This window comes from Typopeltis vanoorti, chromosome 10 (assembly GCF_054136105.1).
Source record: "Typopeltis vanoorti isolate ZY-2024b chromosome 10, IOZ_Tvanoo_1.0, whole genome shotgun sequence".
In the NCBI taxonomy this organism is placed as follows: Eukaryota; Metazoa; Arthropoda; class Arachnida; order Uropygi; family Thelyphonidae; genus Typopeltis; species Typopeltis vanoorti.
The window spans coordinates 52,142,226-52,161,946 of record NC_143558.1 but is presented as its reverse complement, the minus strand read 5'-3'; the positions used below and the strand labels follow the sequence as shown (position 1 = coordinate 52,161,946).

The 19,721-nt window shown below is 36.3% G+C and overlaps 1 protein-coding gene across 1 annotated transcript in view; it reads right to left on the bottom strand.

The window, feature by feature from the left end:
* Positions 1–19,721, bottom strand: part of LOC150102416 (muscle-specific protein 300 kDa-like) — a 1,203,500-nt gene that overhangs the window by 812,909 nt on the left and 370,870 nt on the right. The window contains exon 25 of the mRNA XM_090399574.1: positions 11,979–12,206. Within this exon, the coding sequence (XP_090255700.1) occupies positions 11,979–12,206 (228 nt within the window). The remainder of the gene's footprint in view (positions 1–11,978; positions 12,207–19,721) is intronic.

The following is a 19,721-nucleotide window of genomic DNA, read 5'->3' as shown; positions in this document are numbered from 1 at the left end:
ATAAAAGGGTTATCATTCCGTTGTTTAAGACTCTGATCAGACCACACTTAGACTATTCTTCTCAGATTTGATCCCCAGGATTTGAAGGGGATAAATTAACTGTGGAAAGGGTACAAAGACGGATGACAACGATGGTTTCAGGACTGTACAGTTTTGGTTATTAGGATCGGCTGAAGAAATGTGGACTGCAGACTGCAGAGTTTGGTCGATAGAAGAAGGAGAGGTGATATGATTGAGACTTTTAAACTGTTGAAAGGTGGTTACAGGGTTGACACTGGGGAGTTCTTTTGCTTGGTTGAACAGCGGGAAGGAGTGATGACAAGAGACTATCCCTGGAAGTTACAAAAGGAAACCATGAGCAAGAGGGTGAGGAGTGGTTTCTTTGCATGGAGGGTGGTTGAACCATGGAATGCATTGCCTGATGGAGTGGTGAGAGCGAGAACGGTCAATGGGTTTAAGGAGTGGTATGATAGACTTCGTGTTTCTAAGAAAGGACCTCCCACGATGAGTCTTTTGACCCCATGGAGGGCTGAATAATAATAATAATAATAATAATAATGGCAACAAAAATAAGAGACAAACCGGAGGAAGGTCTAAGAGAAGAGAAGAGAAATTTAGAAAGGGATGATCAAATATTGATCTAATTTTTTCTGTAAGAAAAATGATGGAAAGACGCTGGGAATTTCAAAAAAGCCTGTGAATGGCATTTCTTGATTTGGAAAAAGGCTTTTATTAGGTTCAACGGGAAAAAGTCTAAGGAAGTATGGAAATATAAGCATAGTAAAAGAAGTACTTATGATGAAGAATATGTTTAAGTCAAAGAGCTGTGTGAAGACACAGCTCTTACACTTAAAAATAGACTGCAAGAAGGACGTTATTTCCATTGCTGTTCATTGGGTGATGAATAGCATCATAGATATGGTTAATGACAAGACAGGAGCTGTGTTTGCAGATGATGTTGTGATTTAGGCACACTCAGAAGAAGAACTAGAGAAGAAACTGGATAAATGGAATAGTGTAACACAGAACTATGGATTACATATTAATAGTAGAAAGAGTGAAATCATGGTTTTAAATCATAGTGTAAATGTAAACAGTAATAGTTTTAGACCCAATGGGTAAGATCTGAAGATTAGTGAAAACTTCAAATATTTGGGAAGTATACTTTCTAGCGATGGAAGTTTAGGTCAGGAGATAATGAGGAAGGTTTCACTAGATAAACTCTTTTTTCAATTGTAAGTAGTCTACTTTGTGACATTGAGGTCCCACATAAGCGCAAGCTTTTGATTAACAAAAGGTACTTATTGCCTGTTTTGACTTATGCAGCAGAGACATGGGGACTAATGAAAAGAAACATGAGTAGAATACTACAAAGGAAATGAAAGTTTTACAGACACTGCTGGCAAAAACAAGAAAAGACAGAATAAGAAATGTGGTCATTAGGAATAGTTTATGGCTAATCAAGAAATGCATATGAACTCGTGCTTGAAGTAGCTTAGACACCTAACGAGAATGAACTTAGAAAGAATATAAAAGAAAAATGTATGAATGAAATTTGCAAAGATGAAACCAAGAGGAGTCTGCATAGTTAGCCGAGTGGTTATGTGTTTCACAACCATATGCCTGGGAAAGGAGTGTCCTGGGTTTGATTCCCATCGCTGATGTGAGAGGCTTAGGATCTTTCTCAGACATAGGCAAGTTAGCTAGTCTTGGGTGTGGACTGCAGAGTTTTTCTCCCCAGTTTATCTGAGGTTTTTCATCCTGCAAGCAGGCAAACCGACCTTTAGAACTCAATGCTTTTACAGATATAGAATACACAAGGAGGCATAAGGCTAACCACCTTATTCTTGAGTACGGTTGCGACTAAATTAATAGAAAAACCCTCGACACCGCAAAGTAAATGAGAAAAACAGGAAGAAGAAGAAGAAGAAGAAACCAAGAGTAAGACCATGGAAAAGATCTAGAAAAAACCTAAAATGGCAGAGTGTTCATGAAGGAAGAATTTGGAAGGATAGCAAAAAATGTAGAAATTTGATTTGCCTAACCTGACAGTTTTTGTCAGAATAATAGTTTTTACTAAAATGGAATATAAACCTTTGAACTTCTCAGTGCCTGCAATGTGAAGTTTCACATATACTATATCTCTATAGAAAACTGCTTCTGGCATCTTAAATTATAAATAATTTAAATTATAAATTATGTCTTTTCAGCTCACAGACCATCACATATCATCCTCACACGGGTATTCCATACACTTGCCACAATATTGGTCATTCATCTCTGGATTCTCTCTCTCTCTCTCTCTCTCTACCACTTCTTCATCCCAGTGGAATGAGTAATTGTTCTATTACTGATTCTAATTCTCATTAGAATCAGTGATAGAACAATAACTTATTCCGCTGAGATGAAGAGAGCCTCCTAGCTCAGTCAGTATAGACAAAGCCCATTGGTTGGAAAGACCTGGGTTCAATTCTTGTCCAAGACGTGAGGAGCCTTTATTTGGTCTCTTTTGACTAAAGGTGAGTTAGCCGGTCTCATACAGATGTAGGGTTTTTTTTCACTGAAACTCAGATTTTTTGTCTCCCAGAACAGGCAAACCAGCCCCGTGAACACACGCATCTACAGACATAGAAAATGCCTGGAGGCATAGGGCCAACTACCCTATCCTCAAGATAGTCACGGTCGTGAAGTCCACAGCTGAAGAACCTCAATGGTTCGTGAAAAGCTTAAGACAAGACAAAACTGGGATGAAGAAGTGACAGAGAGAGAGAAAGAGAATCCAGAAATGAATGACAAATATCATAGCAGGTCTATGGAATGCCCATGTGAGGATGGTCTGTGAGCTGAAAAAGACATAACAGATGAAAAAGAGGTAACATGATAGAACATATAAATTATTAAAGGGATTTTACAGGATTGACACCAAAGTCTCTTTTTCAGTTCACTGGCAGAAATGGGGAGACCAAGGATTAACCCCTAGAAATTAATCAGGTGAGTCCTTGTTTTCCCACTTCCTACCATGTATTGAAGTTAATAGGTATGACAATGTCATTTTTTTTTTTTTTTTTTTTGCTTTGGGGGTGATAAATGGATAGAATTGGTTGCTAAAATGGTGGGGAATGTTTCATTGGTGAATGAATTCAAGGAGAGGTGTAATAAGTATTGTGAGAAGTATTTTGTGTGAAAAATTGTGGTTGATGTGGGCATCCATCCACACTGAGTACTTGCCTTCATGGATATGCTCATGAAAATAATAATAATAATAAATTTAATGAAACATTAGCAACTTAATCAATTATTATATTTATTTTGTTCTTGTTTAGGAAAATGTGTTATTAATTTTGGTTTTAAATTAGATAATTTTAAATTATAAATTAGACAAGGACAGGTACAGTGGTATGGAGAGCCTGAGGTTTAGGATTTGGGGAAAAACCGATGTTGAGAAGTAGGACAAACATTGGAATAAATGCAACATTACTGAATATATGTTGATTTAATAAATTTAGACACATCATTACAGAAACCATGTAAAAAAGCACAGGTCTACATTATAAATAAAAAGTCTTCCTTTCTTTAATTTACATTTTTCTTTTATAATTTCCACTCTAAAACTGATCTAAGGCAGCATCCCTTGCTAAGTTCAAATTAAGGAAGATTAGTTAGACAACATATCTATTTTAAAATAAGATGGGTTTAGAATTTACTATGGTCATACCCCAACTTATGCGAATCCGCAGTTACACGGTTTCTTATATGTACGTATTCCCGTCATGCCTCACCACTAGTCGTATCTTTCTGGCGCCGGCCGCATTCGCCAGTGTCGCACATGCTGTGAACAAGCACTGACGTGTTTCGCGCGATCTTCATTCATACACGATTTTTATAGTCTACAAACCTTGCGATTGTTTAATGTTATGTTTTTGATAAAAATTTTATCACATAAAAAATAATAATGTCACCCAAAAGAAGCAAGTCTGATTCTTCTACAGCTAGCAAGAAAAGGAAAACATTCAAAGCGTACTACACACGGCATTCGTTTGCAAGTCTGAATGAAGCTATGAGGCAAAATGAGCAACTGTCTGTTAAAGAGTTTTGGAAACAGTTTAATGTTTTAGATGCTGTAAGGATTATCGAAGATTCTTGGGGTGTCTCCGATATTGGAGACACCCTTCAGTAGCGAAGAGTCTCCGATATCGGAGACTCTTTGCTACTGAAGAGACCGAAACCTCAGATCCAGTTTTACCAGAAAAGCACATGACAATTGCAAAATTAACAGAAGGTCTCAGCTTAATTAAGAAAGGTTTACAGATTTTGTAGGGCATAGATTCTAACAAGGAATGAATTGTAGCCACAAGGCAAGGAATAAAAAAAATCACCGGAATGCTATGAAGAAATTTTGTGTGACAAGAAAAAGACATTATGCCGTCAGACGAATCTATTAGATTTGATGAAACCATCGATATCGAAATAACTTTCTTTTTTTTATGTACAAAAAACTACAATTATGATTATATTTCTTAAAAAATATAGGTGTTTTTGTAAACCTTTGGCCCCAATTGTATGTTTGTATATATAAATTACATGCAAAATTATACCCTGAGTTATGCAAATTCAACTTACGCGCTTTTCGTTGGTCCCACCTACCACGTAACTTCGGGGAATCACTGTACTTTGGTTGTTTAAGTGAATAGTGAGTGTACCTGCTCTCCAACCAATAGGCTGTAGGTATGAATCCCACCAGGGGCATGAATGTTTTGGGAATGCTATTAGGTGAGAGATGGATTATGCAAAAAATAATAAAGATAAGTAAAAAAATTTTAAAAATAATAAAAATATAACCTTAGCTCGCCCATCGTACTCATGTAAGTATAAGTTTATGACCTTTCATGATTGAGAGTCACATTTATTTTATTTTATCTTATCTTATTTTATTTTATTGATTTTTATTTTTTTTGGTATACTTATTTGGTAAAATTTAGTAATCCTTGCAGTGAATATTATTCATATGTAATGTGTAAATTCAAGCATACACTCAATGGAAAAAACATTAACATTAGAGATAGGGGTAATGGGAAGTTGACACCGGCATCCCCTGGCCAAAGTGAAACATACCCAACAGTAAATAGGCAGATATCAGGGCTTCCCAACAGTATTACAATTGACAAATATGAGTAAATGTGGTGATCTTAGTGACTTTGATCGTGGGAATTTTCAATGTTGGATGTAAAAGTAGCATCAGCGAGAAAATGGTATAGCATATCTATACCATTTGGCTATGGGAACTAATGCACTAATTGTGTATCATAGAATATCTGGTTTCCAGTCAAAAGGCTGCAGGTTTGAATCCCACCATGAGTATGGATGTTTGTGATTGTCTGAGAAAACACTAGTGGTGGTGATGGGTGGTAGATGGAGTTGATGTAGATGATAATGATGGTAGTTGCGGTTCATTGTAGTTGGTGGACTGAGTGCTGGAAATGGAAAGTTGTGGAGTAGGTGCCCTCCCTCGATGAGTCTTTGGACTCTCTGGAGGTGTCACATAATAATAATAATAATAATAATAATAATAATAATAATAATAATAATAATCATCATCATCATCATAACTCATCATTGAACATTGCGCATCAACTGGTGTCGGGACCATCAAAATTTGACCTTTGCAGAGTGAATCAGAGTCATGTGGTGTGATGTGATGAATCCCATTATCAGTTGTACCAAGCTGACAGGGGGATGCAGGTGCCATGTCAGGTTGGCTCCGTTCAAGGAGGTGGTGGCTCTGTGATGGTTTGGAAGCCTTCTTATGTGACACATTAAGTCCTCTAGTGTGCTTAGAGAGGTCCTTAAATGCTGCAAGCCAACAGAATGTTCTGGTTGATCACCTACAGACATCCTGCAGCCAATGGTCTGTTTCAGCAGTACAATGTGCAGTCCCACTGGGCTAACCACCCAAGTATGGATTGAGGAACACTCGAGTCATGCCTGGGTGGTTGCAGCTATCCAATGGCACCCCCAAGGTCCCCAGATTTAAATCCAACCAAATCTTTCTCTCTAGGTTTCAGTACAGGGAGACATGTATCCATGTATTAGATCCATGTATCCCAGACCAATGTCTAAAGTGCAGTTGCAGACAATGCAACAGACATGCCTGCAGTTACTTCTTGCAACCCTCCAGCATCTGATGGAGTCAATGCCTTGGAGAGTATATAATGTTATATTTACTAGAGGAAGACTGACACACCATTAGGTAGGTAGGTATCTATAATGTTTTGTCCATTGAATGTACATAGGAAATGATTGAGGAGAGCAACTACTTATGGCACAGTCAATGTTCAAACTGGGCTCCATGAGCAATATGCCACACAGCATTAGCTGAGCAAGTAATTCTGTACTGTTTTACATGATCCATGACCCTATGAAAAAGAGCCTGTTTATTAGGCACCGGTGTGGTATAAATACCAACCTTCAGCAATCCCTATACAAAGAAATCCAGTGAATTCATACTGGAAGATTGCGATGGCCATTCAACTGGCCTGCCACTATTGTTCATTCCCTGACAGTTAGAGAAAAAATGTGTTGTGCTCCATAATACATGAACCATACATGCTGCAAATGGAATCTTTGCTGGTGCTGGATTATTGTGGAAATTCACTATGTCATTGCAGGGGAACTGAAATTCATCCATATAAAGCACACTGTGAAGAAACCAGTTTCAGTACAACTTTGCAGAAGCTAATAAGCAAGCTGTCTTAAGGGAGAAAATCTGCTTTTAAAGATCTGTATATTGCACATGGTAAGGATACAGTTGTTGCTTCTGATGATAGATATTCATTCTATATCTTAATAGTAAGAAAGAATTTCCAGCCCTGTGTTTATATGACCTTTTGTCATTACAACTGAGTAAAACAAGCACGCAGCATTTTGCAAAATATTTTAGAAACACCATATAAATATATGTGATATATATTATCTGCCATTCTGTTCAAGTGATCATACCATCTTAAATTAGCTGTTTAACATACTCTTGAAAATTAAGGATATGTAAACAGAGCTAACAGTCTATGAAAAATCTTGCATCCATATGTATAGAACTGGTTTGAAGATGAGATTCAAACATTTCCTAATATACTGCTAAGTAGTGTTTTGTGTGACTTCTTTCATTCTCTTTATAAATATACAGTCAGTCCATGAGCTATGATAGAGTTCTGTGTTCCAATGAAAAGGCTGTAAGTCAGAAACCACTATATGAGCCATAATGATATATTTATAATTAACATGCATGATTGCTACAATGTGTACATCTCTTTTATCATATTTTTAACTGATTTTACACTTTCTCTATAAGTGAAATAACACAATTTGCAAGTTATAACATAAAATTTCTGTATACAGTACTGGAATATAATAAATAATGGAACATCTATGATGCTTCTGTGCACATAAGCAGTAAAATAATCAGATGGAAACAAGAAGCAAGAGCAATTTTTTAAATCTGCTGTTTTATAACTTAAACAGATCATCAGAAGAGGCATGGGAGGCTAGGTAATCAACAATAAATTATTCAAATTCAGGAAATGCAACAGAGAATCTTCCATATCTAGATTAATTTCCTCAACAACCAAACTGCCTTATTAACAGAGACAAATGCCTCTGCAATTTTTTCACTGCAAACTTTTCTGTTGATTTTGACTTCCTCTTCTTGTTTTGTATTTTGCTATATTCTGCTTTACCTGCAACTTCCTTTGCTTCTATCACTATAGGGTTTTTATTTTGAACCTTTTCTTCCAACTGGTTCTACTATATGCTCAATTAGTCACCCTCCAACTCCAAATCTTTAGCTAGCAGCACTATCTTGTCACCAATCTCTTGTAAAGCCAAATTTGAGAATGTATGAAAATATAGTTTCAACAACTTCTTCCAAACAAACACTCTGCAGTCATCTCATTCCACACTGCATCTACATTCTTTGTGGATTGCAAGATATTCTAAAAGTCTCTGAGGATTTTCTGACCCTCAATACCTGAAAGAGCCTGAGCAAAAGTATTTCTTAAAGAATATGCTCTGAAGGCAGCAATAATAACCTTGCCCATAGTTTACAGGAGTGAGGTGGTATTCGATGAAGATGTTTAATGGGATGGCTGCCAAAGTATAAGTGGTCACAAGCCAAGAGTTGACTATATATATATATATATATATGATTCTGTGAAAATTCATTGAAACCCATTAACTGACAGACAGTTTATCAAATGGCAATTCATTGAAAAAGCAATTTTTACAATATTATTCTGTAAGCGTATCTGCTACTTCATTGTGTTGATAGTGATTTATCTCTAGACAAAAAAGTTCGTTCTATCTCATTTTTCACAACAATGATCATATTGAAATCAAAATTGACAAATTTTAATATAGATCTTAACTATTAAACTTCATCTAGCAAGAGCAGAATTATTAATATCACTTCGAATATCATATCATAGGGGCACTTATAGTTTTGTGAAACTTTTGCAGTTTACACACACATGCGTGCGTGCGTGTGTGCGTGTGTGCATGTGTGTGTGTGTGTGTGTACTGTGTCACAATGTAAAATTTATTTTTTATTGTGGGTGGAAATAAGAAAACAGTTCAAAAAACACTGCTACTATAGAGTATATACCTAGCTGTATTTTTGTGGATGCCATTTCTGCAGTTTGCTGAGGTTTTCTCAGAATATAATAATAAAATATATATTAATTCAGATTTTTAAAAAAAAAATTGGAAAACTTAAAAAAGCATCCTTTATGAAAATCTTTAAATCACATTTCACTTATTTACTCCTGTTTCTGCTATTTCTCGAGAAAAGGAGTCATATGCCCTTACCCCTTGAACATCCTCAAAGGCAAGTAATTGCAGCTGACATGAATTGCCACTGATACATTTGGATCAGTGGCAATTAAGACAATTTTGCGATAAACTGTGCCAATATTCATTCCAGTTTCTAACTTTTTGGAGACTGAGAGGGCAGTTCAAGCTCCACCAGAGGCCAATTACAGATAGCTAGACCAAGACTATTACTAAAAATATCCAGCATATGATGAACAGAGGTGGCCAACAAGCGCTACCATCTCGTGGTCCCTAATCCTAACACTATATATTTATTATCTGAGATAGAATGGGTTCTACAGTCGATTTCTTGAGTTTATAGAATGAAAACCTAAAGTTTCTGGGAGAAAAAAAACAGTTTGCCTGTGCCAGAGATCGATTAACTCAGGAACCGGTCAAAGAAAGGCTTAGAAAATGTGCCTCTAGTTGGCAACTAGATTTGAACCTAGGTCTTCCTTCGGGCAATCAAGTGCCATGGAGTGTAAATGCCACTTCCACTGAGCTACACAGGTCCTTATTCCAATTTCATAGATGTCAAATTCAGACTTATAGAAGAAAACATTGTCCATTCCATCAAACAGTGATATTTTAAAAAAAAAAGCATAATACTAGAACTGGTTTACTCACATGTTTTGGAATGTATGTTTTTAACACTCAGTCAATAAACTAATTATACATCATTTGAGAGATCTGTTTGGCACACTGGATTTACTCTGCCACCACTACCTCCTGTAGTTCTCCTCATATAAAAAATGTAGACATCATGTAAACACCCATACTTCTAATTCATTCCTGAACTAAAACTGTCCTTTGAAAACAATAAACATGCGCTGCCGAATTTTTTGAGAGACGAATTTTTTGGTCTTATTGAAAGCCTCAAGTAAGTGCCATAAAAAAAAAAAAAAAAAAAAATCCATGATTGGTATCGAGAAAAAAAAATTTTAGGTGTTCTTTTCCATATTGTGTAAAACATAAAATACATGAAACACACATATTGACTGAAAGGAATATCCCTCAAAAAATAAAAATAAAATATGCCACAGATGTTCTACATAACATGAAATATATGACAGGAATATCGTGCTAAGCTTAAACTGTATCACAAGTTGATCCGATCAAAACTGCAGTTCTTATTGATAAATACACTTCACTTCAGATCTTACTATTCATCTTTCAGTGAACTAGGCAGATGATTTGTAGTTTCAATGAAAAATCTTTTGATAAATTGTGTTTTAAATTAATTGATGTTCAATGAAATGCTTTTTTAACTACCTTTTGATTAATTTTTTTCGATAAACTGCCTTTCGTTAATTTTCTGGATACTGTACAGTATATCTTATACAGCTATATATATTATTATTATTACTCATATATATGTGGTGCTTTATATATATATATATATGTATAAAGCACCTGTGTAGCTCATTGGAGATGGTATGTGCCTTCCATGGCACTAAATCACCTGAAGAGAGAGAGAGAGCATCGTATGTTTGATTCTAAATGCAGACTACAGGAACTTTTAATAAGCCTTTTTTCAACTGGTTCCTGAGTTCGTCAATCTCGGGCATGAAAAAGCAAGTTTTTTCTTCCAGAAACTCAGTTTTTTTGTACTGTAAACTCAAGAAAATCAACCACAAAAAATCGACCACAGACAGAAGATTTGAAGTTTCAGGATTAGGAACCACAAGATGGTGCCACTTGTCAGTCACTTCTCTTCACCGGCCCATGTATAATTCATAGTCTGGGACCAGCTGTCTCTGATTGGCTACCGGTGGAGATTGAACTCACTCCCTCATTCTCCAAAAGTTGGATAGGGCTAAAATTGCCTCACCTCCTCTTTAAATGGGAATAAGAGGCATCGGCTGATTTTTTTAATATATACTTTTTAATATATATGTATGTATATATACATATATATAAAAAAGGAAATTAAATGACTACCGAGTAAATTAAATGTTCTGCCGAGTAAATAATGAACATTAACACACACACACACACACACACACACACACACACACACACACACACACACACACACACACACACACACACACACACACACACACACACACACACACACACACACACAATTAAATAAATTTAATGACTAGAAACTGAAAGATACGAAAAGAGAAAAAACTATTATTTGCGTGCATAACTAGTTTCGTCTTCCTAGAAGACTTAATCAGGTGCATAACATGAAAAGAGAAATACAAAAATATACTGTACATTACAAAAGCAACAACACCTTTAAATTAACCTGCAAATGCAGTGCTGACATTTGAAGGGGTTCTGGATGTCATGGTGTTGTTGGGTACATTCACACAGGCAAGATCTCATGAATGCCAGAGCTGGATAGCTGAAGAGCGGCAATCAGATAGTTTATAGCTAAGGTTAGTATTAAGATGGACTCGATTGAGAACAATTTCTGCTGATTCCACACTTCTCTCCGGTTCACTGCAGCATTCAATCATGTTTTCTAATTTGTTCCAAATCACTGAATGAACACAGAATCTTCATCTCCTTACTCTATGTATTTACTGAGAAATTACATAGAGGAGATTTTCAAAGAATGACCAAATGGAAAATGACAAAAATATGCTATATATATTACTGATATATACAAAAATAGGCTGAAATTATTTTTAAGCGTATTTTCCTTTTTTTTTTCATTTAAACATTTGTACATATTAATCGTCCGCGCAGTTAGCCTAGTGGCTGTGCGCTTCACAACCATATGCCTGGGGAAGGAGTGTCCTAGGTTCGATTCCCGTCAGAGACATGAGGAGCTTAAGGATCCTCCTCAGCCATAGCCAAGTTAGTTTGTCTTGGGCATGGACGTTAGGGTTTCCCCCAGTTTATTCTGGGGGTTTTTCATCCCGCAAACAGGCAAACCGGACCCGCGAACATACAGGATACAGCCATAGGACATAGCACGGCAAGGAAGGCAACAGGAAACCACCTTGCTCATAGTCACTTCCCTAGTATGGTAACAATGCTGCCCCTACCATCTGTAATGATGAAAGAAATTTCCATTCCATTCCATTCTATTCCATTCCATTCCACATATTAATCACTCTAGGAAACGCTCGAAAGTAAGTAGAAAAAATTCTACTTACCTGCTGGAATGCATCTCGAAAAACAGTCCACTGCTGATTTTGTGCTTCTAATTGCTTCTGAATCTCTTCTAATTCCATAGTGAACTGATCCCATTGTTCTCTAACTACTCTGAGTTCTTGCCTAATGGACTCTCTTCCTGGGCCAGCTGTATCCTGAAAGAGTCTTTCACCAGCTTGCATTAATTGAATAAGTTGCTGCTCAGCCTGTGGTTTATCATTTAACAGTGTCTGAAATGACAAAGAGAAACAATTTAACAAATTAATATTTTAAATCATATTTGAAACAAAAAAATAATAAGAAGAAGCAACATTCCAAAATTATCATGAAAATTATGATTATTAATAACAGACATCTGACTCAACCAGAAAAATGGAATCAAAGTGCATGTTAAAACTCATTCGCTGTCTCTGCATGTACAACATTTCCTGAGCAAACTGCATTCCACTCACGTACTACTCCTTCAAGGGGAAAAAAAAAAGACGTTTACATTTAATTACCAATTATTATCATCATAATCCAGATATGTTTCCTATAGAGGTGTATAGGATATGTTAAACCACATGATTAAGTCTACATTATTACAAACTTTCTAAGAACATTTTACTTCAAATTAATCTTATTTTTCAGGATTCCAATAATAATAATAATTATTATTATTATTATTGCACAGTATCTCCATGGAGTCTTGACACTCAATGTGAGAGATCCACTCTCCTAAGGAGAGTTATGATAGGTTTGTGCAATCTATTTATTGGCATATTCCATTCATTTACTCCATGCAAAAACTCCAGTTCTCTATTTGTCAAATATTGAAAATTTTCTTTTGTGTGAATTTTATAAACCCCCAATTAATATCTCAGATGTTTCTATCAAGTCCCCTCTTTTCAGCCTATCAACTAAAGTTTGTAATCCACACACTTTCAACTTATCTCCATAGGGAGAATTCCACAGACCTGGAAGCAGCTTATAAAGAGGAATAATAACTTCAATTAGGGAAACTGGAGTTATTAAGGGGGGGGGAGTAGACATGCAGACTTTAGGGAGACAGTTGAGTGTATGAATGTGTGTAATATCCCCAAGTGAGTACAAAAGACTACAAATCAGAATGGGATAGTTAGTATAAGGCATCAAAATAGGGATGGGACAAATGGGTTTCTGCAATTCATGCAAATTTCAGAAGTATTAGGAAAAAGAAGGAAGAATTTTTAGCCTTGGTTGGCACTTCCAGGCCACAGGCTATTGGCATTAGTGAAACATGGCTGACAGAAGATGATATAGGTAGCGGGATTGAATGTAAGGGGTATGGTGTATTCAGGAATGACAAGGGAGAATAAAATGGGGGAGGAGTATTGTTGATGATAGCTGATGAGCTACAGCCAAGGAGAATACAAGTGGGACTGCAGGATAGAGAAAAGAGCACATTTGAAGCTATTTGGTGTCAGATTGAAACTAGCAGAACAAAATATACAGTTGGGTGCTGCTATAGACCAGGTGATGAAATAGATGGTGGAGATAGTATGCATAAGCAAATAGAAGAAATGAGTGGAAGGAGGGTAATTATTATGGGTGATTTCAAGTATGGTAACATTGATTGGAAAGAGGAGAGGACACATAGGAGGAAGGAATTGGATTTTATGCGGTTATTAAGGGATAACTATCTGCGACAGCATGTAATGGAAAATACTAGGGGTCAGACAGTGCTTGGCCAAGTAACTGCATCTGAGAATTTGGCTGTAACGAATATGACCACGTTGCCACCAATTGGTGAGAGTGATCATAGGGTCTCGACTTGGGAGGTGACTAAAGGTGTGGAATTTACAATTAAGACAGGGTACATGTGGAATTATCGGGCTGGTAAGTATGACAAGCTTAGGAATTTGATTGGTTCAGTGCCATGGCATGTAAAACTGCAAGGGCTAGATGTTGATAGTGCATGGGAGGGCAGTTAGGAACTGCTTGCATGAAGCAATGGCCGACTGTATACCTAGAGTCCGAATAATAAATCGAGTAGGGGTTAAATGGATGAATAACACCATTAAGCTTGAGCTGCAAAAAAAGAAGAAACAACTATGGAGGAAATTTAAGAAAAAAGGTGACTGGCACGCACATGAAGGGTATAAAGCGCAGGCTAGAAGGATAACAAGTGTGGTAAGAAAAGCAAAAACGGATTATGAAAGAACATTAGCCATGCAGGCTAAAGAGAATCCTCCCAAACAGTTTTTTCGATATGTTGCAAGTAAAAGAAAAAATGTATATGGCAGAATGATTTTAAAGAATGCCGATGGTAGGGAGATAACCGAATCAGTTGATATAGTTGAATTACTGAGCAAGCACTTTGCAAGAATATATCATCCAGGTGGTGACATTGCAGAAATGAATGAACCAATAGATTGTATGGGAAATGTGGTGAATGAAGTGGAGGTGAATAGTCTATTACAAAACCTCAATGTCAATACATCTGTGGGAATGGATAGTATACCAGCTCGTGTCGTATGTGAAGGGGCTAAAGAATTGTCAGTACCCTTGACCATTTTGTTTAATTTGAGTCTCGGGTCTGGGTTAGTCCCGAGCGGGTGGAAAGAGGGGAAAATAGTTCCACTGCATAAAGGTGGTTCCAGGACTGCTGTTGTGAATTACCGACCGATTAGCATATCAGGAATCATTGTCAAGGTCTTGGAGAAATTAGTCAAGAGAAGAATACAGGATTGGATAGATGAAAATGGGATACTGTATGGGGGGACACATGGTTTTGTGAAGGATAGATCATGCCTCAGTGACTTGCTCATGTTTTATAACACAGTGATGGCTGAACTGGATAAGGGTAATGGGTTTCTACTGTGATTCTACTGGACCTGGCTAAGGATTTTGACAGGATACCACATGGAATTCTAATCACTAAACTGCAGCATATGGGGATGGATTTAGGGTTGATGAGATGGATAGGAGGGTGGTGGTTGATGGAGAGACATCAAAGAGTGGTTTATTCAGGGGTAGAGTCCAAAAGACGCCTTGTGACTAGTGGTGTGCTGCAGGGTTCTGTTCTTGGACCACTACTTTTCAATTTGTTCATTAACGATATAAGAAAGGATCTGAGAGGAGGTGTTCACTTGTTTGCTGATGATGCAAAGTTGGGTAGAGCAATAGTGAGTGCACAGGATGTCAAAATTTTGCAAGATGATTTGGATAGTTTGGAGTACTGGTCTAAGGAAAATGGATGTCAATTTAATGTGGCAAAGTGTAAGGTTATGCATTTTGGGGTGAAAAGATTAGCAGCAGTATATCACATTGGTGGAACTGTACTCTAAGAGATTGATGAGGCCTGAGATTTGGGAGTGTTGGTGGATAGGGAGTTGAAGTTTAGGGGGCACATCGCAAAAGTCAGTAAATCAGCTCATCAAATCACTTGGTTGCTGAAAAAAACTTTAACAAGTAGAGACAAACAAGTTATTGTTCCTCTGTATCGAGCCTTGATAAGACCCCATCTAGACTACTGTGCCCAGATATGGGCGCCAGGCAATGTTCCCTCTAAGCTGTGCACATGTGCGAGTGCACACATGTTTTACAAAGCAAAAAATATGCGCACACTAGATTTTCAAGATGAAATTAAAATTTATTAATTAAAGAAGTTCCACCTAAACATTAACCTATAAATTCTTTAAAAATATACGGTAACGTGGCAACGCTCAAGCTTATAACCTCGCATTTTTTATTACATTCTCGAAGTTGCACAAAACTTATAAATTATTAACAGTAACCCTATTTGAGGTTAGCGAACAATTAGAGAACTAGAAATTAGAGAATTAGAAAAATTAGAGAACAATTAAAAATATTTTAGCATTTCAAAATTCTCTAATTTTTAAAAGGAATTTTAAAATAGTAGACTAAATAATAACATTCCTGTACACGCATTGAGATACAACCAAGTTAATTAAATCTAGCCTCTAGGCATATCTTTTAGCTCTCGTGTTGCCCTCGGCAATGTTTACTGTTGGTTCCACTTTTGCCTTGCCAAGTTATTCAGTGAATAGTGTACATTTGTAAATTTATAAAAAAAATAAAAAACATTCTTCAAATAACAAAATTGCAAAATACTGATGCACCATGTCAAATTCTAAGGAAGCAAAAGGCGTGAAGCGAAAACGAACTGCTAGCTGGTTTAAAAGTGAATGGCTGGATGAAATAGTGAAAACTGCTATGCCAAAAGCGCATGAGTTGATAAACATTCAGCTGCGTGAAATATTTATGTATGATGCTACAATTGGTGTTGTTTGTATTTATTGTCGTGATGCAAAGGTTGCTGGGGATTTTGCTAATGGGAAGAAGTTTGATGTCACTTGGAAGTTGGACTTTTTGAAATGCCATTTGACAAATAAAATACATCTGGATGGTGTACACAAACTTAGGCAACAAAATTGTTCATTGCCAGCTACAGGAGTACTGCGTATGCTATGTGAAAGTTCAGATGACCGAGAGAGAAAATGATCAAACCCAGAGCAGATTAAAGTTCTTATTGACAGTGTCTTATTAGTTGTTAAGATGAATAACTCTTTACTTTCAGTTCAAAATATTAATGAACATATGGAAAAGTATGTTCAACTCCCAGACAGCTGGCGAAGCAAAAATAATGCTTTTGAATTTCTGGAAACAATCAATTTAATTGTTGAAAATGACATGTTGCAATTTTGAGCAAATTGCATCTGCAAATTTCCACACCTTAACCATTGATGAAAGCACTGATATAACTGTTAACAAATGTCTCATTCTCTATTTTAAGTTTAGAACTAAAGAGTGTAATGAATATAAAACATATTTTGGTGGAATAATTCAGTTGCAGGCATGTGATGCCTCTTCCTCCATTGTGTTAGCTATTAAACAGTTTTATTGAAAAGAAACTTGATCTCCAAAAAATGGTGATGTTTACCTCTGATGGAGCCGCAGTGATGCTGGGCAAAGTTAATGGTGTCGCTGCAAAACTTAAATTAGAAGTTCCACATCTTGTCCAGCAACACTGTGTAGCTCACTGTGAGGTTCTGGGGATCTGTGATACGTGGAAGGAACTTAAACTACTCACAGATATTGATACATTAATGAGAACAGTGTACACACTCTTTTCTCGTTCCACAGTGAAAAGACATGAATTTAAAGAAATTGTCGAGGTGTCTGAAAATGAAGCTATTGCCTTCAAACCACTCAATGAAGTGCGATGGCTATCCAGACATTTTGCATTACAGGCAATAATAAGAAACCATGAGGGACTGATCACATATTTTGAAAAAGACAAATCAAATAATCTCGTGGTTAATTATTGTCACAATAAGTTAACTAATGTGACATTCAAAGTAGCTGTTAATGCTTTAAGTGATGTTTTTGAAGAAATGGCTTCCCTGTGCAAAATCTTACAAAGGAGTAACCTTACACCACTAGACAGTCATTATTTTGCCAGAGGGAAGATTAACAAAATCAGGAATCAGTATTTAGAATGTGACGCTTGCTGGAGTGACAGAGCAAAATGCTTTACTTAAAGAAGAAGAGACTGAACCAATAGATACTAGGCCCCTGTTAAATTTTATAAATTGTTTATGTGCACATTTAGAGAACAGATTCCCTGAGAATGAGATATAAGAATGGTCAGTGTTGGATATCTCCTCTATTTCACATTGTGATTTCTCATTTGGTAGTGAACATATTAATGCCCTTTTTCTTAAATATCATGATTTTCTGGATGATACTACAGAAATAATTAGTCAGTTTAATGATTTCAAATTTTCTGTACAAGAAAAAATTAAATGCAAAATGATATCAAATTTTACACAAATGGTTGTATATGCTCTTCAAAATGAGCAGTTTTGTGATTTGGCAAAGTTGATGGATATTGGAGGAACCTTCCTTGCATCTAGTGCAGACTGTGAGCGAGGTTTTAGTCTAATGAATCAAATAAAAAACCAACTCAGAAACCATTTAGGAGAATGTCATTTGGATATGCTAATGAAAGTAAAAAGTTACCAATTATATGGAAATTCAACTAATTTAGATAGTGTGTATACAGAGTGGGTGAATGCCAAAGACAGAAGAGAGAAAAAATTAAGAGATAGAAGCTAGAACTAAACAAGATGAGAATTAGTAACGGACTTATTATGAATGTTTAACAAGGTGAGAATTAGTAATGGGAATATTTTATTATGTATGTTTAGAGTTATTTGCAAAGTTAGAAAATTTAATTAAAGGCAATCAATCACTAGTGTTATCTTTTTTTTTTTTTACTTTATTTCTTACTTCTAATCAGATCAATATTAAATACATATAAAATATTTATGTTAGCTCTGTGATTGATGTCACACAACCTACTTGGTGATGGTAATAATACACACACTTAGAATCCTTCAATGAGACGTTAGCCCCATTGAAGGATTCTAAGTAGGTAAAGAATGAACTAAAATCTTTTAACTTTTTTGCTTACATGATCCGTATGGTGACCTGTATGGGTGCACACATACTTTTCAAAAGAAGGCAAATTTTGCGCACATGCAAATTTCTGCGCACACTCACAGCAAAAAATTAGAGGGAACATTGGCACCAGGGTTTCTTCTTGATGGGGAGGTGGTGGAGAAGATCCAGAGACAAGTGACCAAGATGATAGCAGGTCTATGGAATGAATCTTATGAGAACAGGTTGAAGATTTGTGGGTTGCAAAAATTGGTTGATAGGCAGAAAAGGGGTGATATGATTGAGACATTCAAATTACTGAAGGGATTCTATAAGAGTAATCCAGAAGATATTTTTGAGAATAGGACTGGTGGTGGGAGGACTAGGGGCCATACATGGAAGCTGAGCAAGAATGTGGTTAGCAGAGGTGTTAGAGCTAGATTTTTTACTTGGAGAGTGGTGAATGAGTGGAATAAGCTGCCAGAGTCTGTTGTGGGTGCTATAACTGTGAATGAGTTCAAGGCAAGGTATGAGAGATACTGTGTGAATGTCGAATAGTTGTTCTTTACATGATGTTATGGCCTCCCTTGATTAGTCTGTTGACTCTTTGGAGTTGCCCAAGATGATGATAATGATGATAATAATAATAATAATAATAATAATAATAATAATAATAATAATAATAATAATAACTTCTCTATCTTTACTTCTTAGCATAGTTTTCAACATTCAAGTAATCCTTTGAGCTGTTTTACCAACTTTTGCAAATGCATTCTGAACTTCAACTCTCTACCATCATTCCCTCATCAATTTCCTGCAATCCAGTACTATTAATGTGATACATAGTATGCAACCCTTTCAAGCAGAAATGGATAGCCTTTCAAGCCTTGCATTTTGCAACATTAAATTGATGATCATTATCCTTTGCCTGCAAGGCCAATTTATTTAAATCATCCTACATCCTTTATTGACACCCAGAGTACTCAATATTTCAAGCACATTCTCCTCTTGCATTATAACTTGAAACTACCCTATCCCTCTGCATCAATCACTCTATTCCCATTTTTATCGAACAATGTTATTCTTCCACAATCATTTCTCTGAATATCTGCACACAGAATGAGAATTAACAATCTGAGATTTGCAGATGACATTGTTATTATTGAAGAAGACAAAAGAGAACTACATAAAACACTGAAACTGTTAAATGAGGAAGGGAAGAGATAGAGATTTAGACTTGGTATGAACTTGGAAAAAACAAAGACAATGGTATTTGGTGAGAAGAACATGAAACAAAAGATACAAGTGGATGGAACTGA